This window comes from Boleophthalmus pectinirostris, unplaced genomic scaffold (assembly GCF_026225935.1).
Source record: "Boleophthalmus pectinirostris isolate CB_2022bp ecotype Guang Dong unplaced genomic scaffold, ASM2622593v1 HiC_scaffold_6, whole genome shotgun sequence".
NCBI lineage: Eukaryota > Metazoa > Chordata > Actinopteri > Gobiiformes > Gobiidae > Boleophthalmus > Boleophthalmus pectinirostris.
Genome location: NW_026571447.1, coordinates 34452890 through 34474587, shown reverse-complemented (window position 1 = coordinate 34474587; position 21698 = coordinate 34452890). Strand labels below are relative to the sequence as shown.

Below are 21698 nucleotides of genomic sequence, written 5' to 3'. Positions count from 1 at the left end.
TGAGTCTGTTCTGTGCTACTATCGCGTTGGACATGATTCATGTTAAACTTTTCGGAGATTATACATCTACAGATCACACGCATAGACAGTATATATGACTGGGCATATATTCTAGCCCCGTAGCATTTTGGCGGTGAATTACTTTGAGGTGCATGGACCTCGACGCAGATCCATAAATCAAAAACGATGGCGACAAGGCGACAGCGGCAGTGCGCGTTGAGTCCACGCAGAACTATACTTCACCCTTTATAAAGAGTATATAACATTATGCATTGGTTAACGATTTTGTGAAATAAATCGTTTCCATAATGATCCCAGGAAGAGGAGAATTCAATTTCAGCACCATGGACAGCTCCAACACAGACACACGAAAATATTACAGCTTTCCAATTTGGGATCATTAGTTAAAGTTTAAATAATTTTATCGTTTTGTCATGTAAAGACTCACGTGCGCTGTTACTTCAAAACTGTAATACTAAAGTACGTGTATGTTGTAATTAATCTACTCTGTGAAACACAATTTACTTGATTTATGTAGTTATTTGGGCAAGTAAGAAATTTACATTCTTTTACAATAGAATATATAACATTAATGAAATCACAGCAGAAATAACAACAACAACAACAACAAAAAAAACTGGACCAAAAAGGAGTGGGAAGCAGATGTAACTGAGTAAAGGTCAGTCAATATGCTGTCTGTTCTTTAAAGCATAAAATCTAAGTGAATTATTATTTTGCATTCATCTTTATTCCATTCCCTAGTCTTTGTGTTTGTGTATTTTATTTAACCTTTATTTAACCAGATAAAAGAGCGTACGAGACGAGTGTAAAGGAGTAAACAAGAACACGTGTCCACCGCCATCTGCTCGAGTTTGACGGAGTCAGAGACGTGAGTTTGAAGCTGTACAGTTTTCAATCGTCTGTCGCTTCACAATGAAAGCGTCTGGAACCTGCTACAATAATAAGAGACTATATAACCTCAGATATAATCCTTTGTGTCTGTGATAGTTGCAGACTCACCCAGGTTCTCTGTGACCTCGTACATGTCCTGAAAATCCTTCATCCTCAGACCGATCACGTCCACAAAGTCCTCCAGCAAACGGAACAGCTCACGGATGTTTGGACCCAACTGAGGACAGAAAAATATATAGATAAATTACACCATAAAACAACAAATAAACAGATATTTGCCATGTAATATAATTAATTGACATATTTTAGATCGATTAGTGGAACCATACAGTGTATCTAAGGTTGCAGAGATGTTTTAAAGACATGCGTTTTTTCTGATGTGAGGTTATAATCTATGACACCCGTGAATTACTGAAGTTGTATTGTGGGTAAAATTGGAAAACAGCTACAAACGAGATATACAACATGTTGATTTTTGCACAGTGTTGTTGTGGCAAAAATTAAATATCTCTTGAAGATAAATAATGAATCCATTTGCGAAGCCCGATGAGTTTTTGGAATATAGACCAAAGTTTATTCTTGTTACAGCAGATATGGACAGGGCCACCAGCAGTATGTCCCTACTCCATTCTTCCAGAGTTTCTCCCCAGTATCTGCCCGAGAGCATTTGAGCTCTGAGTATTTATACAAAAATACAAGGTTCATACATTAAAAAGCAGAGTGACTTTGGTTTCTGAGGCTCGTGCTAAACTAACATAGTTGAAGACAACAACTATAGGCGAGTTTCATTGTTGACAAAAGCGCGCGTTGCATGCTGGGAATTATTTTGGTCGGCGGCAATAAACACTAATTCAACATGACGGACGGAGCGAGAAAGCACTAAAACGGTATTGATCCTGGTTATTTATCCACTCTAACAGCAGAGGACCGAAGACAATTTGACCAGAAATTGGTCATAAGCGTCGATGGAGCCAAATCACCCTTTTCAACCCCGACAAAACCTGGACCAAACCAAATTTCTGGTCAGAATCTCCAACTACCTGGACAAATATTCACTTGGGCGATATCCACAATGACTTGGTGGAAACTCCTGGGCCATTCACAGCAGAAAAGATGAAAACCTCCAAGAGTCTCGATGTGTTGTTGAACTTGTTGGAGTCCACGGTTTGTTAGGATCTTCTACGTTTGCTCTGCGGATGTTTGAAAGCCGTTTAATTCACCGTTAGCGGTTCTTTTCACTCAGAATACGAAAAAGACATTTTCCTTCTTCCGTGCTTCTATTTGTGCATCTTATAATGCAGCAGGAATTTACCATTATCGGGGATAAATACGCGAGGTTACGCACTGTGTTTGACCGTTATCCTGTTTCTTGCCTCCGACCAAAATATTTCCCAGCATGTGACGCGGGCTTTTAATAACAATGACGTCAGCTGAAACTCACCTATATGTCTGAAGGAGGAGACAGTTGTGTCTGATGAACCTTTACACATGTTAATGACTGGTCTGGGTTTCAGGTAGAAATCACATTCATTTACACAAAGACAGGTTGAAAGAAATATTTCCACAATCTAAATTTCTATCACAGTGTCTCCTTTAATGTGAAAAATTCTGATAAATAAAATGTAAGGGAGAGGGAACAAAAAGCAGCTTTGTCAGGACAAGACGATTCTTCGAACACAAATGGAGTCTAAGATACAATTTGTCACTGATTTAAAACTCTATCCTCAGACTGGAGCGGTGAAATGTATTAATTATCAAAAATCTTATTCTTGTTTAATAACTTCAACTATTAATTCACAGAGAGAGAGAGCAGCTAACTTTATTATGATTTGGCAGATTTTTACATCAGATGCCCTTCTCTTCACAAGCAGCTACATTTCTATTACGGCCCCAGACCTGCAGTTGCAATTTGTTTTGTGTGTTTTAAAATATTTTGCTGGCATGTCTTGATTTCTGCTGCTTGAGCCCTGATTCGTGATTGGTGGGGCATGACCACGCCCACCAGCCACCTCCCCCTATTTAAGAAGATTACCTGCACCTGATAGAGGCTGCAGGTCTTCATGTGTTTATTTTAGTTCTGTTTTGTGCCTTTTTAATTTGGTCACTCGATTCTGTTCTTGGGCTTATGTTGTTTCATTTTGGGAACTTGTGTTTTAGTTCGTGTGTGTCCCTTCATTTTACCACTCGTTTTGTGTAAGCCTGCGTGACCCCTTTTGTGGCACCAAACTTAATTTATTCTGTTGTTCTGTTTCTTAGTTTAAGTTATTTTCTGTATATTTTAGTCTTTTGTTAATTTACCTTTTACACCCCTGTTAATTAAACATTATTTAATTTATTCCATTTTACATCTTGGTTTATTTTTGTTACTTCCCTGACCCCAACGAGCTAACAATTTCTGTATATGTGCAAGGGGAATGAGGACATGGTTCTCGACCGGAAAAAGGTGTCTTGCCCTCTGCAGGTGGGTGGGGAGTCCCTGCCTCAAGTGGAAGAGTTCAAGTATCTCAGGGTCTTGTTCTTGAGTGAGGGGAGGATGGAGCTTTGAGATTGACAGGTGGACGTCGACAGTAGGGATGGGCATGATTAATCGATAATTGATCATTAAGAATTTCATCGATTACGTTAATTTTAATCGACAAACCGAACGCAGGTTGCTGTACGTAGCGTGACCAAACAGGTCTGTACATGTGTCTCTCTGCACTCAGAAGGAGCGAGACACAAACAGTCGGTCAGTCTGCAACGTTCCAAAGCACAAATACATATTTAACGAAGACTTGTACAAGAAATTCCACGCTTTCTGTTGCGTTCGGGACAAGTGTGAGTCCATGTGCACAGTGTATAAAGCAGCACATATGTTTCGGTGTCCAGTGGGAAAAAGTTTTACCAGGTGAGAGTCGCTCAATGTCGATGACGAGTCCCCACCTCCCTCCCCCCGTACGGTGTCCTGGTTTTGACAAACGCAAATATGGTCACACTAACCTGTATTCCACTGAGTCATGTCTTTTAATCCGACAGAAGTTGACCGCATCAGCGACACAAGAGCTGTAGTTTTATCTTCGCTTAGTTTATGCAAATTAGCGATGCGGTTTTAAGTTTCGTTTCTGTGAGAGTTGCGCAAAACTGAATTAAACACATTATAATGTCAAACGGGCTGATGTGGCTCTAGAGTCGTTACGGTTTATATGTCGTAAAGTTGAATTTTTTATGCAGATTAGTAGTGCAGATAGTAATAATAATGATGATCATTTTAATATAAAAACGTTAATGATCGATAATTGATCGTTAATTCTTCTGACGATCGATTAAGAAAATTTCATCGAATGCCCATCCCTAGTCGACAGAGATGCGGTCGCTGTATCGGACCGTTGTGGTGAAGAGGGAGCTGTACTGAAAGGCAAAGCTCTCGATTTACATTCCTACACCTGTGGTCATGAGCTTTGGGTAACGACCGAAAGGACAAGATCACGGTTACAAGCAGCCAAAATGAGTTTCCTCAGCCCTCCCTTAGAGATACTGCGGCTTGGGCATCTGTTCCGGATGCCTCCTGGGTGCCTCCCTCGAGAAGTATTCCGGGCATGTCCCACTGGAAGGAGGCCCCGGGGAAGACGCAGGACACGCTGGAGGGACTACGTCTCTCGGCTGACCTGAGAACGCCTCGGGGTCCACATAAGCAGAATAAAATGCATGGATGGATGGAGTGAAGTATTGATACTCTGCAGCGATGTCATGACCATTCCCTGGGGGTGTGGTGCTAACTGAAGGCACTACTCATTATTTTAACACAGTCTGAACGGAAAGAGCTGACTCGGCTGGAACTACAACAGGTGAGCTGATTTGTGCTGTTAAACAAGTCTCTCACATATAAATATATTTCAGTCACAAACTAAAAAGCAATCGTCAGCAGTTTTTCAGTTCGTCACTCTCACGTTTTGTTGAAAATCAAACTCCTAAACAGAACCATGAACGCTCGGACTGATCACAGGCTCCTGGAAATACGCTGTTTAAATCCATTTTGTATTTTTGCTTGAGTTTTCAGACAATCTTTAAACTTTTTGTCTGCGTTTACTAGTGTCTGCATTGTGTATACACCATGGTAGCTGCTCAACATTATATTTTATTAGTTATCTTTCTTATTTTGACTTGTACATGCACTACCGGTCAAAAGTTTTAGAACACCCTCATTTTTCCAGTTATTTATTGCAATTCAAGTCGTGCAAGTCCAATGAAGAGCTTGAAATGGTACAAAGAAAAGAACGGAACAGACAGAGGTTAAAAAAAAAAGATAAAAGATACAAAACACAAGTCCAAGCTCTGCCAAAACTACCTCGGGAAAAAAGAACAAGATGGTAAAGCTTGAAAACATGGAGTGTCCAGCACAGTGTCCAGACTTAAACCCCATCGAGCTGGTTTGGGATGAACTGGACAGAAGAGTGAAGCAACCTACAAGTGCCACACATTTATGGAAACTTCTGCAACAGACTTGGGAAGAACTTTCTGAAGAATATTTGATTTCTGTTGTAAAAAGAACGAGCCACGAGTGTGTTCAGCTGTTATACCTGCCAAAGGTGGACGCTTTCATGAATCAAAAGTTTAGAATACGTTTTGGTCTAACAAACTGATTCCATGATTACTTTTTTAACTCAAATTTCTTATATGTTTTATGCTTTCATATCAGAATGCAATGACACAATAAACTGAATAATTTTAAGTTAAAAAAAAATTGAAAAAAATGTGGCGTTCTAAAAGTTTTGACTGGTAGTATACATTTTTTTATAATTACGTCTTATTTCACACCTGTCTTTTGCTCTTTTTTGCTTCTTATTTAGAATTTATTATTACCACAGCCCCATTAATATCAGGGGGAGGGACATAGAGCAGGTGACATGTTATAAGTACTTGGGTGTGTTATTTGATTCTCAGCTCCAGTGGAGCCAGCAGGTACAGTCTGTCTGCTCAAGAATCAGCCAGCGTCTCTATTTTTTAAGACGGCTTAGGTTACATGGAGTTGACACCAATGTAATGCTGTTGTTTTATAAAGCATGCATAGAATCTATCTTACACTATGGCATGTCAACATGGTTTGGTAACCTGTCAGTCAAACTTAAAGCACAGATTTTTACCTTGACTAAAAGAGCAGGTAAAATAATGGCAGTGGCCCCAAGCTCACTTCAGCAAATTTTTGAGGAGACTGTTAGGAAGCTCAGCAGGAAGGTGATCAATGACCCAACCCATGTTCTTCACAGTCAGTTTGAGTTGATGCCATCAGGCAGAAGGTTCAGGGTCCCAAACTGTAAACTGAACAGATTCAAACATTCTTTTGTGCCACTAGCTGTTAAACTGCTAAACTCAGATAATGCAGTTAAAAAATAATTATAAAAGGCTTAGGGATTGTGCAATCAAAACTGCACATAGGTGTAGGGAATGTGCCATTAAAGCTACACATAGGCTTAAAGAATGTGCAATAATTAAATCTGCACATAGGCTTAGGGAATGTGCAATAATTATAACTAAAACTGCACATAGGCTTAGGGAATGTGCAATAATTAATAGAACAGAAGAATGCAGGACTTGCCTGTTAAGGATAATTTAAGGGTCGTGTTGGTGCATCACTCGTGGTCACACTGGTCTCATATTTACTTTGTTTTATGGTGTTTGTTTATGTGCTGCTTTGTGTTGTGTTGTCCTGTTTTTTGATAAAACATGTTACCCCCTGTCCCAAGACAAATTTCTCCCATGGGAGACAATAAAGGATTATCTTATCTTATCTTATTTATATGTATTCTCTGTGTTTTATATTAAATTGTGATGTGTGAGCTGCTGAGTCAAAATGATTTCACTTGTGGATCAATAAACTTTGCATGACGTCGCTCCAAAGCGTCAATCCGATGACAGAAAGCGCCTCGAGCAGGGATTGAACCGGCAACCTCCTGCACTGCCGCCTGAACCAGCCGAACGTTTTCACTCTAATCATTCACAGTCTTATAATACTAGCTGCTCCTGATGGTACTTCTTGGCGTCTTCTTCCAGGATAAACACAACAGCAGTGCGAGTAAACGTATAAACTCAAATCTATGTCATGTTTCAGTCGTAAAATCCTCCAGACTGAAGCGCCGCACTCGTCTGGACACCGAGCAGTTGGCAGCGACGACTCCTTAAGGCAATAATAACAACAACTGCTCCTCCTCTGAGTCCACAACATGTTTATGGAGGATTCGTTTTATCCTCAGAGCGGATTTACATATGAAGGCTACAGTATCTCTCCCACTCACACTGCAAACAATGTATCGTGTTATCACTATTCATCTGGATTTGAGTTGGTTTGACTGGTTTGGCTGTAATTAAAACTACTATTAAAACTATAATCATGTGTTTTTTTTTCTATTTACATTTCGCATATGACTCCGATTATTAGATTAGTTTAATAAATTATTGAATGGTTCTGCTTTATGTTCAAATTAAGCTTTTACTGGCAACAATTGTCGTTTTTTTTTGGAGTTCTCAAGGCGATTATTCAGTCAGAAAGCAGAATGAGTCTCGTGAGTTGCTTATTTGAGTTTTTAATGCTGAAATCTGATTTTTTGGAGGGACAGTTCACGTTGCAAATCAAATGTGACTCAGATCAGATTCATGTGAGTATCTGCCGACACCGAGTCCCGATCCGATACTTCTATAAAACATGAAATGAACTAAGAGCAAAGAATAAGATCCAGGATGTGTGGAGGATCAGATTGTTTTGATTTTCAATGTGTAGAATCTGGGCTGAACTTAGTGTGAAAAATCAAATGTCCAAGACTTTAATTTGATTTGACTTTCCTAACCATTCACCATCATTGTTGAAAATCTTGACCTTTCACAGTCTGGTCTTGGAATGTGTAACTTAGTAAACTTAATGAACTGGACAAAACAGGAACCAGACCAGAATCAGATCATTTCACTCACTTTATTTATGTCGGTCACTATATTTATTTTGGTTTCTGTTGTGATGAAAAGACCGGAAACTGTTTGTCTTTTGGATGCATGCGCACTCAACTTTATTTTGCAGTAACCAGGATACTGCGTCTACATGCACCATGATGAAACCGGGATACTCAAAAAACCCGATCATACCCGGGATACAGAGCCAAAACGTGGGACTGTGAGGCCACAACTCCAGTGTCCTCTATCCTTACGCTACGCACAGCAACCTACATTCAGTTTGTTTATTAAAAATTTACGTGATCGACGAAATTCTTAATGATCAGTTATCAAGTAGTCGACTAATCACGCCCATCCCTAGTAATAAGTGTATTTATCATTAAGTTAATATTATGAATTCACATCATTTTAACTCAAGTGTTTCCTGGTGCTGAAGCTGTTCCTTTTGTGAGACTTTATTTTATTAAAGATGTAAGTGTATTTAGTATTAAGTAGAGATCTGCATAATAACTTAAATATCGTGATATCGTATCGACACAATATATCAAATTACAAGTCTCTTTGCTTAAATTAAGAGTTATGGTGCAGCAACAGCTAAAAAAAGACAGAGAACTACATAGACCATGATCCTTTGCTCCATTTCAGTGCAGACTACAAGAAGAAATAACAGTCCGATGAGGTTCATTTGGTCTTCCGATAATTTATGTTATTAGATTATTTTTTCAGACCAAGAGTTTGTTTTCATACCTGACAGTTTCGACTGCTCCCTGTGGTCTTCCTCAGAGTCACGTGATGTTGCTGTGACGTGTCCGGTCAGCTGATTTATACAAGTTTTGGAGCTGTCTTCCTACCAGTGGAGGCAGGACGACAGCGCCATCTGCAGTCCGACTTCCTCAGGACAGTATCCCTATAAACCGGGACGAGGAGGCTTTTTTACTCTCACACACCTGGGATACTGTCCTGAGGAAGTCGGACTGCAGATGGCGCTGTCGTCCTGCCTCCACTGGTAGGAAGACAGCTCCAAAACTTGTATAAATCAGCTGACCGGACACGTCACAGCAACATCACGTGACTCTGAGGAAGACCACAGGGAGCAGTCGAAACTGTCAGGTATGAAAACAAACTCTTGGTCTGAAAAAATAATCTAATAACATAAGAAATATCGAAACACTTTTAAGTCTTGTCAAGGCATTTTAACCCTCTCAGGCTCAAATAAATTTTTAGTATCAGGAAAAACCTGATATTTGGGGAAAATTATAATATATGGGGTAGTAATATACAGTCCTGACTTTTTTATCCTTTATAAACAAAAAAAGTATTTTGCACTTCTGGCAGGCCGTTTGCGTGTAGTCATTCTTGCGCAGTCTGCATCGTCCACGTTTATCAGCATGGATGAGAGAAAAGGCTCCTGAGTAAAAAAAGCTCATAAAGTATGGATGTGGAGTAAGTAGGTAATTGGAATTTAGCTGTTCCAAATCTGCAATGCCTGTTTGGAGAGGGTTAAGAGGAAAAAGTAGCATATTAACAGTTTGTCCTCCACAAAATATCACAATAAATATCGTACAGTGACATGTATATCGTGAAAATATCGTACTGAGACATTTGGATTTTGTTCCATCCTTAATCCACCATATTGTGAGCTTTCACAGGATATCGTAATAAATATCGTACCGTGAGGTTCTTACGTGACAGTATCATATCGTGAGACTTGCATATCGTTTCACCCTCAGTATTAAGCCAATATTATGAATTCACATCATTTTAACTCAAGTTTTTTCCAGTCCAGTGGTTGTCAGTGGTGTTTTCGCGGCGCTGATGGTGAGTCCGTATGCTGACGAGACTTGGGAGCAACGCATGTAAAAAAAAAAACTAAAAAAAAACAACAACTCTGAGATAAACAAGTTCAGTGGAAGGCGCAGAAACAGCAGCAGCAGAAAAAGCAGCAGATGGGCGAGTGGGCGGCGGCTCCACTGTCCTCCTCATTATACGCTGTTTGTGAGCGCACCCCTGTCAGCCTCGAGTCCACCTGCTCCTTTGTCCCGGCGCGCTGCTAATCTGGGCCCTATAGGTGTGTCTGCGGTGTTATTATTGTGCTGGTCATAAACATGTGAACAAAGAGCGTGATTATAGAGCAGGTACAAGTTTGACGCTCACCAGTTGTGCTTCTTCCCATCTGTCGCGGTTCTCTTCCATCAGCAGGTTACTCACGGACTGCACGAAGTTCTGACAAGAAACACAAAAGAAAGAAAGACGCTGTTTATTAAGGAGTTAACGGTGCGCTTCATATGCTCGTCTCTGTGGAAATGTTGGAGCTTTTTCTGGAATGTTTCACAGCAAGGGATTAAGCTTGTACACTAAGAGATATTAATTGCTAAAACTGAACATATTTAGATTGTTATGTTGTCTTTTGTTGGTTTGAAAATGTTATATTTGCTGTAAACAACATAGTTAACAGTTTAATTCCTTTCAGTTTTCTTGTTGATGCTCTGTCTGAGACTCAAAACGTGTGGTCTCATATAACTAACCAAAAGGAGGGTTTGAAAAGCGCCCGTGAGAAACTGCTAGATACTCAAATATGCATGAATGAATCAGACAACCATTTCAGATTTGTTTTTTCAAGAGGGAATATCATGATATCTGAAATTTCATGGTAGAAAATTCATAAAAGCTGATTTAGAATGGATAATATTAGCCAGGCTAGCGCCACCTAGTGTCTCCGCTCAATTTAATTTCTCTCCAGCGACTAGGTCAGGAATCAGAATACAATAGACGGTTCGCAAAAACCCCAGAAGTGCAAGTTCAGGCACCAGCCAATCAGTGAAGAGTCATACAATCTGTGATGTCAACGATTCCCGAGATCGAGGATTTAAAGCCGGAACAAAGAGAATGTTTGGTGAATTTCATGAAGGGGAAAGACGTTATTGCCCTTCTTCCTATGAGATTTGGGAAAAGTTTAATATACCAGTTAGCACTGTTAGTGGTGCATTACATACGTCACAACCAAATAACAGCGATTGGTTAAATGAGCACCCGCTTACTGTCAAGCAAACTAATTCTAACACTGCGAGGTCAGACGGTTTCTACGAAGCAAGTCTACTGGCTTCCTGTTAATTTTAGAATTGATTTTAAGATTTTATTATTTGTTTTTAAAGCTTTGAATGGACTGGTTCCGCAGTACGTCACACAGTACCTGGGGTCCGAGGGCCAGCTCTAGCTTGTGGTGCCTAAAACGAGACTTAAAACCAGGAGGACAGGACCTTCTCTGTGTTCAACCCCAAACTCTGGAACATTCTGCCCCATCCACGTCCAAACAGCCCCCACAGTGGAGAGTTTTAAGTCTCGTCTTAAGACCCAATTTTATTCTCTGGCTTTTAAAACCAGGAATTGTGTGGTCCCTCTGTGTCTTTTGTTTATTTATTTATTTATTATTATTTTTTTATCTATTTATTTATTTATTTTTTTGTATTGCTTTTATGTACTGATTTTATTATTTTTGTTCATTGATTTTATTATTATTATTTTATTTAGTGATTCTATTAGTTTCCTCATGGTTGGAACATAATTCTGCAGATTTTTATTTATTTATTTATTTTTATTTTTTGAGTAAAATGTTATAAAATATAAAATATATGTGCTATACAAATTAAGATGAATTGGATTGTATCTCCATCGAGCTGAGCAGGTGGCTGATCCTCCTCCACAAATGCACCTTTTAACAATTGAGACACTAATAATCTGACCAACTATAACCTTACATGGAACTTAAAATGGGCTTTTCTAGTTTGCAGACACTGACAGAAAATCAGGTTTCTTAAGCATTTACCGGTGGGAGTGAGGATAAAACCACCAACCTTTGGGTTAGTGGGCGGATGCTGTAAACAAACTGCTATGCATCATATAGATAATAGATTTTCAATTCAATATAAAGTTCAATATCCAAATAAAGTAAATAAACACAAACAGATAAACATAAATAAATAAAATAATAAATAGATAGATAAATAAATAATCACAGCAACAACTACATTTGCTCTTTTTGTTTAAAAGTACATTCTATGTCTGATATAATTCACTGAATCAATAGCAATGCCGTTTCAGCACCACGGACAGCGCCAGGACAGGGCCCAATTCTCAAGGCTGTTTTATTATATTTCTGTGTTTTCCCTCAATCTGACTTCTATTGAAAAGTCCTTCTCTCTTCAGAAAGGCTCTGGGTTCATTATAAAGATATTTTGGACAATTGTTGTGTCCCAAAGAGCTTTCAGAGAGATTTGATGTTGAAATACAAATGCACTCTCCAGACTTTATACTGCAATGTTTTATAGACATAAATTATTACATCATGATTTTGTATATTACAATATGTATATTACAAAAAATAAAGTTCCTGTATTAGAACCTTGAATTCTCTATCATTTCTTTTAAAATTAAACAATATTATTGCAATATTTTTCTATTGGTTTCAACTCAAAAATTTACAAAAAACATTTTATTTTATAGATTACACCAAGATCTTATTAAGGACAATCATAAATAAAGACATTGAGATTCTTACCATTTATGTACTAGTCTAAATATATTATACTTACTAAACAAGATTAAATTCCTGTCATATGTTGTGTATATTGTGTATGTCTATATGTAAAATCAGTATTCAAAATAATATTCTTGTTCTTGACTTTATACTAGTTTGAGAAATGTCATAGAGCTCCGTGGTAACTAATGACCACAGTTTTAAATAATTATTTTTAAAATCTGTTTCTGAACATTAAGTCTGGAACTGAAACAGATGAAAAGTTCTTTAAGCATTTTGCAGAATCTTACATTTTAAATATACTTTTTGGACTTAAAACAACCATGATATGGATATTAGTAAACAAGGAGCTGATAATCTTCCACAGTGTCTTAATATTACCTTTTTTTTTTTCTAAAAGTCTGACAGAAAAATTAATGGAATATTTACTGAACTAAAGCAAGCGGACACTGTTGAGCTTCATAGCTGGATAAGTAAAGGATGAAATTTTAATATATATAACTACGGCTGTAACAATAACAAAATATCGTGATATGGTATCGTCAAAAGTCTCTCGTGGACCATCACAATATATCGAATCACAAGTTTCTTTGATTAAACTCATAGTTATGACACAGCAATAGCTAAAAAAAACAGAGGGAACTACATAGACCATGATCCTTTGCTCCGTTTTGATGCAAACTACATAAAGAAACAGCAGTTCTAAGCACTTTTAAATCTTAGTTTTTTTTAAATTAAGTCTTGTCAAGGCATTTTAAGAGGAAAAAGTAGCATATTCACAATATTTTCACAAAATATTGCAATAAATATCGTACCGTGAGATGTGTATTGTGAAAATATTGTACCATGAGATTTGGATATTGTTACATCCATATAAATAACTCTACTGTTTTCATTGTTCTTGTTACACACTTTAGTCTTCTCGGTTGTAAAGTGCTCTATAAATAAACTTTGATTGACTAAACTAAATTCTTGCGATAATGTACAGCCTCACACTTTACTACAGCCCCAGACTCACCCTCATGTCTGCTCCGCTGGGGCTGTAGTAGGCCCTTCTGAAGATCTCCGTCATGTTCTTCAGCACGTCTATGGTGGCCAGCAGGTCTCCGCTGTAACTGGTCCCGTCGCTGGACGTCACCTTCAGTTTGGTCATCACCTCTGAAACCCCGTCTCCCACCAGCCCCCTCTGCGCCTTCGACAGGTGCTCCCGCGTCTGACAGGGAACAAACGACATCACATAAAAATGAAAACAGCTTGAATAACAGCTTTCAGTATGTGTGTCGTCTATTTCTTTTTGGAGACTTTTGCCTTGAGCGTTTAAAATGTGGGCATAAAGAGTTTTGTGTTGCTACGTTTAATCACATATTCACCAAAAATAATACTGAAATGTTTTGTGAGTTTCAGTTTAATTTTAGATGCTAGACTTCCCCCCCGTTTTTGCTCTCCCCTTTCACATCGTGCCAGGTTTGTGAAGTTGTAGTGAATTGTTTTCTATCATGCTTATACATACACTACTGGTCAAAAGTTTTAGAACACCCTAATTTTTTTTGGTATTTATTGCAATTCAAGTGGTGCAAGTCCGATGAAGAGCTTGAAATGGTACAAAGGTAAGAACGAGGTTACCAAAGCCTAAAAAAGATAAAAGTAAAAACATAGTCCAAGCTCTGCCAAAACTACCTCAGGAAAAAAAGAACAAGATGGTAAAGCTTGAAAACATGAAGTGTCCAACACAGTCTCCAGACTTAAACTCCATCGAGCTGGTTTGGGATGAACTGGACAGAAGAGTAAAAGTCAAGAAACCTACAAGTGTCACACATTTATGGAAACTTCTGCAACAGACTTGGGAAGAACTTTCTGAAGAATATTTGATTTCTATTGTGAAAAGTACGAGCCACGAGTGTGTTCAGCTGTTATATCATCCAAAGGTGGACACTTTCATGAATCAAAAGTTTAGAAAACCTTTTGGTCAACAGTAAAATAAATTGAAAAACGTGTGGTGTTCTAAAACTTATGACCGATAGTGTATTTATTTGTATTTGTATTTGTATTTTTATGAAAAATTAGAATTTTATACAGGCTTGTACTGCCGCTACCCATGCGGAGGGGTTGAATAGGGCCTGGAGAGATTGCTAAATTACTCAAACATGCAAGGACGACATATAAAACCACTTCAGGTATTAAGTTTTTGATGAATGAACCACTTTATAACATGGAAGAAAGCTATTTTATGTAACACCCCTTTTTCAAATACTGCACTTTAAGTCAAATATATGTGAATTTCTGTGCCTTTTCCCTTGACACTGAATAGCTGTAATCCACAGTGTAACGTTAAGAACAGTTATTTGGTGTAAAAGACAGACTTACCGAGGTCTGAATGCTGCGGTAGTCATTGGAGATACATTTCATGTAAGTGGGGTTCTCCCAGAAGGCTATGCCCTCATCGTCGAGTAAGCAGCGGCGCAATATTAGACCTGAACACAGGAACAAATGAACAAATGAGAGACTTTCACTAAAGAGTAAAACAAAGAGAATATTGAGCTTGAAAGAACAGCAAAGTAAAGGTCTTTTAGATCTGAAGTCTCCAACTCTTGGGCTGTGGGTTGTTTGGTACCGGGTCCCCTCCTGTTGGCTGCGTGGACCGTGACTCCTCCTGTACGCCGTGCCTCGAAACCAGAACTAAAACCAGGACTCAACAAGGACTAAACCAGGCCTAAACTAGGCTTAAATCAGGACTAAACCAGGTCTAAAACCAGGTCTAAAACCAGGAATAAACTAGGACTAACCCAAGTCTAAAACCAGGACTAAACCATAACTAAAACCAGGACTAAACCAGGACTAAAACCAGGACTAAACCATGTCTGAAACCAGGACTAAACCACATCTAAAACCAGGACTAAACCATGTCTGAAATCAGGCCTAACCACATTTAAAACCAAGACTAAACCACATCTAAACCAGGCCCAAACCAGGCCTAAACCATGTCTAAAACCAGGACTAAACCAGGACTAAACCATTCTGCGTGAACAGGTTCTCGCCTCCTCCCGTACACCATCGGTTTGTGAAAATATTGTCCCTAAGAGCAGCAAAGCAACCTCACCTAGATATTGTTTTTTCCAGTGTAGTTTTTATTGAGCTGACGAACTTTTATGTCCATCATTTTCAGAATATTGAGAAATTAGAACTCATAAAATATTTCACATAACAGGAAGCTGAAACTCAAGGGAAAGGCAATGTGTTTCGATTTATAAAGCACAAAACACAAAGTAATTCAGTTCAGCCGTACGCATCGACTCTCAAATATCAAAGTACACGTGTCTCTGGTCTTACCCACTGCGTTGGGCGGACACCTCACAGCTGCCGTATCTCCCGCTGGAGTCATTTTCCAAACCACGTTGTTAAAATTATCTTCTGCACAGATTTCATGAGGCTCTGTTCAACAAAAAGACACAGAATACGTTAGTTATACTGTCTTACATTTACCCAGTATGCATCACTCTCTCTCTCTCTGTCTGCTGCCTCACCTGGACAGCGCTTGTCATTGCAGCGGCGCACCTCCTCGCGGTCTCCAGGACACGGCTGACCCCCAAAGAAGGGCCCGGAGCAGAGCCGACTCCTCTGCTGACTGCCCCCCCCACAGGTCTTCGAGCAGCCCGACCACAGAGACCAGGGCTGCCACTTCCCGTCCACTGAGACACAACAACGGGGAGTTACATTTATGGTGACAGACATTTATGATTCTCTAATTCTGATTTAATTTGGTGGGATTATAACTATTGTGACTATAAATGATTGTTTTACACCAGTCAAGAAGTTATTTGAGAGGAAAAGTTGAAAATGTTACAGGAAGTAGAGAGTTCAAACATAGGCTACTGATGACAAAAGACACTAGAGAGACTACTACCTAATTTTATTTAATTTCATTTTTCAATTTCATTTTTTTCTGACATTTTAAGCATGATTAATGACAAAATAAAAGTATTTGTTTTTGTATTTGTATTTGTATTGGTCAGTTCAAGTCCTAGAATTAGGTAATGTCATTATTTCTGATGGTGGGCCTAAACAAAGAATGGCCATTTACTGTTTTTGAAATAAATATCCAAACATATGATCAACAAATGTTGAACCTTATCATTATTTTTTAGGGTTCCACAAACTCTTCACATTAATCTTAACATTTAAAGTTATGTCTATGAAAAGTTCTGAAAAAATGTAGGCAGATAAAGACTGATCATAGCTAATCTGTATTATTCATCCATTCGTTTTTCAAAATAAAACCAAAAATAAGGAAAAAAAAAAAAAGAAAAAATATTTTCTTCATTGTTTGTCTCCAAAACCAAAATGAAAAAACAAAAAAAAAAAAAGAATAACAATTTGTATCCCGTTTCCGTGACTTAAACTGCAGTGCAGCATACAGACTGAACCAGGACTAAAACAAGACTGAAACAGGACTGAACCAGGACTAAAACAAGACTGAACCAGGACTGAAACAGGACTGAGTGTCGGGATGGGCCCGGAGGTGCGCCTGCGTAGACTGTCGGGTGATCAGGACTGAGACCGGGACCAGACCGAGACTGAGACTGTGACTGAGACCGGGACTGAGGCCAGGATTGAAACAGGACTAAACCAGGTCTAAACCAGGTGTAAACCAGAACTGAACAAGGACTAAACCAGGTCCCAGTCTCATCTGCTTGATATCGATGTAAAAATTCCACGTTAAAATATTACAACTACAGCTACAACAAAGGAGGAGTGTCTTATCCAGGTCTCATTATAGATCCATGGTGACAAACTAACTCCCTCTCTACACAGACACGAGTGTTGTATGTTGGATGTTCATGTAAACTGTCAGTGTTCATACCAGGACATTCTCCGAGGAAGCAGGCCACAGTCTGCAGCCAGTCGCCCTTACACTCTGTGCCTCCGTACGACGGTCCATTACACTCTCGAGTCCTCTGCATGGTGCCGTTAGAACATGTGGACGAACAAGAGCTCCAGCTGGACCACTCATTCCACACGCCGTCCACTAGGGGCAGCAACACCGTCAACACAACAGCACAGCACAGCACAGGACACACACTTTTGTCTTCAGAGGATTAAAAAAAAGTTTAAACTAATGACTGAAAACAAAATGGACGAAATAAATTAACTTGAATAATCGCTAAAATTTACAAAGAGCAAGTTGAATCAGGCACCAAGGGAGACGGAAGTGATGATGAGACTTTGGTTTTCACAGTGACGTATGAAGTTCTGAATTTCCTACTGTTATATATTTGACTTTTCAACATTTTATCTTATAGCGTAGGACAAGATGAGGCTAGCGTAAGTGATAACATATATTTATATATATATATATTGTATATTATATATATATATATTTATATATTTATTTTTTCATATGTCACTTTATTTTATTGGATATGATCAATTATTTATTTATTTATATTATATTATATTATAAACATAACAAGAAATAAACAAAATTATTATTATTATACTACTATTATTACTATTATATTATTTTTATTTATTATTATTAATATAATAGTATATTATTATTATTTATTATTATTATTATTATTATTATTATTATTATTATTATTATTATAGGAAATAAAATCTGGAACAGAAGCCTAGGTGACAAAAAAATTGTCTACTTTTGCATAAATAATGTCCAATTTTTCCCATTTCTTCTTCATTTGTGCCTCTTGAAATCTCAGTCTATGAGTTATTTTTTCCTTTAGATAGACGTCTTTTATCGTAGATGTCCACTGATCCTTTGAGGGCACAGAAGTTGTGCCCCAGTTCCTGGTTATTGATTTTTTGGCAGCTAATGACATCACTTTGAAAAGAAATACATCGCTTTAGTGAATGTTTTCTGAGAAGTTGTATAGACAGACCAGTTCAGGTGACAGAAACACCTGCCCCAGTACATCACAAACCATTTCCCAAAATACAGTCAATATTTTCACATTTCCAAAATATATGAGAATGGTCCACATTGATCTCTCCACATTTCCGCCAACACGTCTGATGCATCTTTAACTGTTTACTCTTTAGTTTAGGTGTAATAAAGAATCAAATTGGGTTCTTCCAGGCAAACTCCGAAGTGATATTGTTTTAGTCGCTGTTGTTAATACCGTACCTGATGAGAATTCCAACCACAAACCTAAATTATAACTGCGCTCTTAAACGTTATGATCTTATAAGCAGCAGACCGTCTCTCTGAAGGCATTAAAGGTCCCATATTTACGCACGATTGACTCTGGTGAGCAGTAAGTCATGCTTTAATGCCCTCAAAAACACACCCGGAGATGTGTTTTGTTTCATTTACACATATTTGAGAACACTTTATTATTATTTCATCTACATCTACAGCTCAAAATGGCCTCTTCCACCTTATGATATCATGTAGTTAACAGTGACCTTTTGTCTTTTGTTCAGAAGAGATTGACAATTTCGAAGCTGAAATTATCCAAATGATTCTAGTGAAGATGTATGGAGTTTAAAAACACAGTGGAGCACTTCCTGTATTACCACATGACATCACAAAGTAGCACAGAGTGTTTTCTGTTTGAGAGAAAATATGCCTACATATGCACACTACAGAAAAGTTTGGCCAAAATTTAAGATATAAACACTTACATTTATCAGAAAATGACTTAAAAGTAGTGAAATTATCTGTCCCTGCAGCAAGATCATTTTACTTGACAAGTTATTTTAAAATAAACAACTTTTAGACTAGAATGACACAGTCTCTGGTCAGTGTTCATGGGCTGGAAATAAGTTTATTGATGCTGAATTTTAGATAAACATACTCGAGTATCAATCAAATCTGTATCACTGACTCTAAAAACAAGTGAAGTGTTGCAGGGAAATCTGGTAAATGATAAATTCTTGCTTCTTTTAAACTTTTATTGCCTAAATTTTAGATTTTCTGACTAGTTGGGTCATGGAAGAAGTATATCTGAATATTTTTAAGATTATACAACCATTTCAGAACTAGTAAGTAGACAATCAATCTGAAAACAAGATGAATAACCTGATAAATCTTGGCCAGATCAGAGAAATTTACAGTGTAGTGCCGGGTTTGTGTGTGAAACATGAAACAAAACACAACTCCAGGTCTGTTTTTGATGAAGAAATAGCAGTAGAAGAGTTCAGAAAATAGCATCATATGTGCCCTTTAAACATTCACTTTAATTTCAGGGGGGTAATTGCTTCATAGAAGATGCATTAAAATCCAAACATATATGAAGATAATGGCAAGTTTAGAATTTTGTTCACTGGCAAAGGTGATACAACTTACTCTGATTTTGAAAGAACAGAGTCAACACTAGTAAATGCTGCAGAACTGGTAATTGAAGGGAGCAACTCACATAAAAATAATCATTAGTCAATTAAAAGTATAAAGTCAACTTGAATTATAACTCTGTTCTTGTCCTGTTGCTGTCTATTTTGACTCTATTTTGGTCCTGACTCAGGGACCGGCCTCCTGCTGGTGCCCAGAGTCACGACTAAACAAGGGGAGTCAGAGTTTCAGGTTCATGCAGCTAAAACCTGGAACAGTCTGAACATGTGAGACAGACTCTTCTGTGACGCTGTTTAAATCCAGACTCAAAACATTTCTGTTTGACTGTGCATATAACTGAAAGGTTTTCATTCTGCACTCTTCTCTCCAATTTATGTCTCTCTTTTTTAATTTGAATCTTTATGATTATTTATGTTTTGATTTGTTTTTATTATGATTTTAATGCATTTCTTATTCTGTAAAGCATTACTTTGTGTACGAATTGTGCTACATAAATAAACTTGCCTTGCCCTTGCCTTGCCTATTTTTATTTTTTTTTTAATTCACTGCAAACTAATTTCATTACATTTTCTACCTATTTCCCTAATTTGAACTTGCTCATCGTCTTATTGCTTCTTATTTTTGTATTATTTTTCTATTATTACTCAATGATTTTTCTACTATGATTATTTTTATTATTATCATTATCGTTGTCATTGTTACTACTACTACTACTACTACTACTACTACTACTACTACTACTACTACTACTACTACTACTACTACTACTACTACTACTACTACTAACTAATAATAATAATAATAATAATAATAAACTGTATGTTGATTGTCTTTGTTTTTTGAATTATGGTGTTTTGGGAACATTTTTCCTTTACAACCTGTCACCCTTGGGTGCTTGCCACAATATTTAATTGATTAAATTAATTAATATTTGGTCAACTGAGTTCTCATTCCGTTTGCCTGACGAAGGCCTAGTACCGAAGCGTTGAAAGGTTTGTCCTAATAAATCTCACAATTTGCAAGTAAGACGATGTGCGGGATTTTTCTCCATGTTCTTGGGCTGCTCCCTCTCCTCCAACACACTCATCTCAAGTAACTGATGTGCGAAGTTCTCATTCTTTTAGAACTTGCTCATTGTAAAATTCTAAATTTGTTGCTAAAAATAAAATGTGTGGGGGAAAAAAGTCACATGTTCTATAGTAAATAAACAAAATTAACTTCCACTTTAAACAAACAGAGGATCAAAACGTAACTTAAAAATATTCACATTGGTTAAAAATGTCATTATGTTTTTACAATATTATAATAAAGATGAAGATGTCCCTTTAAAGTAACATCATGACGTGTATATGATGTGTATATGAAGTACTGAAAGTGAAGATGATGAAGATGATGATGATGATGACACTGTGGGGTCCTCTTCCTCACCTGGACACACGGCTATGTTGCAGAACTTAGTCTGCTTCTCGGGGCCTTCACATGGGTCTCCGTTAAACTGCGGCGGGGTACAGGTGCGCGTTCGGGACCTGTAGCCCCGCCCACAGGTGGACGAGCACAGACTCCATGGCGACCACTCGTCCCAAGCACCATGCACTGCAATCAGAGCGCCTAGTGTAGCCGTTAGACAGCCAGAGACCAGGAGACGCAAAAAATATATATCTACATCCACTCACATGACTTGAATTCACAACAGTTTCTTCATGATTTGTGTCAGAATTATTACAATTTTACTTATTATTATCATCATTGTTACATTTCGATGTTACAGTATTTTTTTTGTCATTTTAAAGAAGCAGTGTGTAACCTTTCTGGAAGAGGATTCGCCACATGCTTGTGTCCATACGGATGTTTTTGCTTTGCTGGACAGATCCACAAAATGGATTTAAACTTCTCTATCCACATGGAGACAAGAAGGTAATGCCTCCAAGTTACAGTTACAGGTCAGATCTATGGAGAGGCGTGTCACAGTAAATACAGAGACACTTTAATGTGTGGCACTCTATTATTTTCTATGAGCATTTAGACACC

The 21698-nt window shown here is 37.9% G+C and overlaps 1 protein-coding gene across 1 annotated transcript in view; it reads right to left on the bottom strand.

The window, feature by feature from the left end:
• The window catches only part of adgrb1a (adhesion G protein-coupled receptor B1a), a 264634-nt gene that overhangs the window by 140521 nt on the left and 102415 nt on the right, over positions 1 to 21698 (bottom strand). The window contains exons 5-12 of the mRNA XM_055163913.1: positions 21099 to 21263; positions 17220 to 17384; positions 15883 to 16047; positions 15689 to 15790; positions 14726 to 14832; positions 13380 to 13574; positions 9982 to 10050; positions 1021 to 1129 (exon numbers count right to left, since the gene is read on the bottom strand). Coding sequence (XP_055019888.1) covers positions 1021 to 1129; positions 9982 to 10050; positions 13380 to 13574; positions 14726 to 14832; positions 15689 to 15790; positions 15883 to 16047; positions 17220 to 17384; positions 21099 to 21263 — 1077 coding nt within the window. The remainder of the gene's footprint in view (positions 1 to 1020; positions 1130 to 9981; positions 10051 to 13379; positions 13575 to 14725; positions 14833 to 15688; positions 15791 to 15882; positions 16048 to 17219; positions 17385 to 21098; positions 21264 to 21698) is intronic.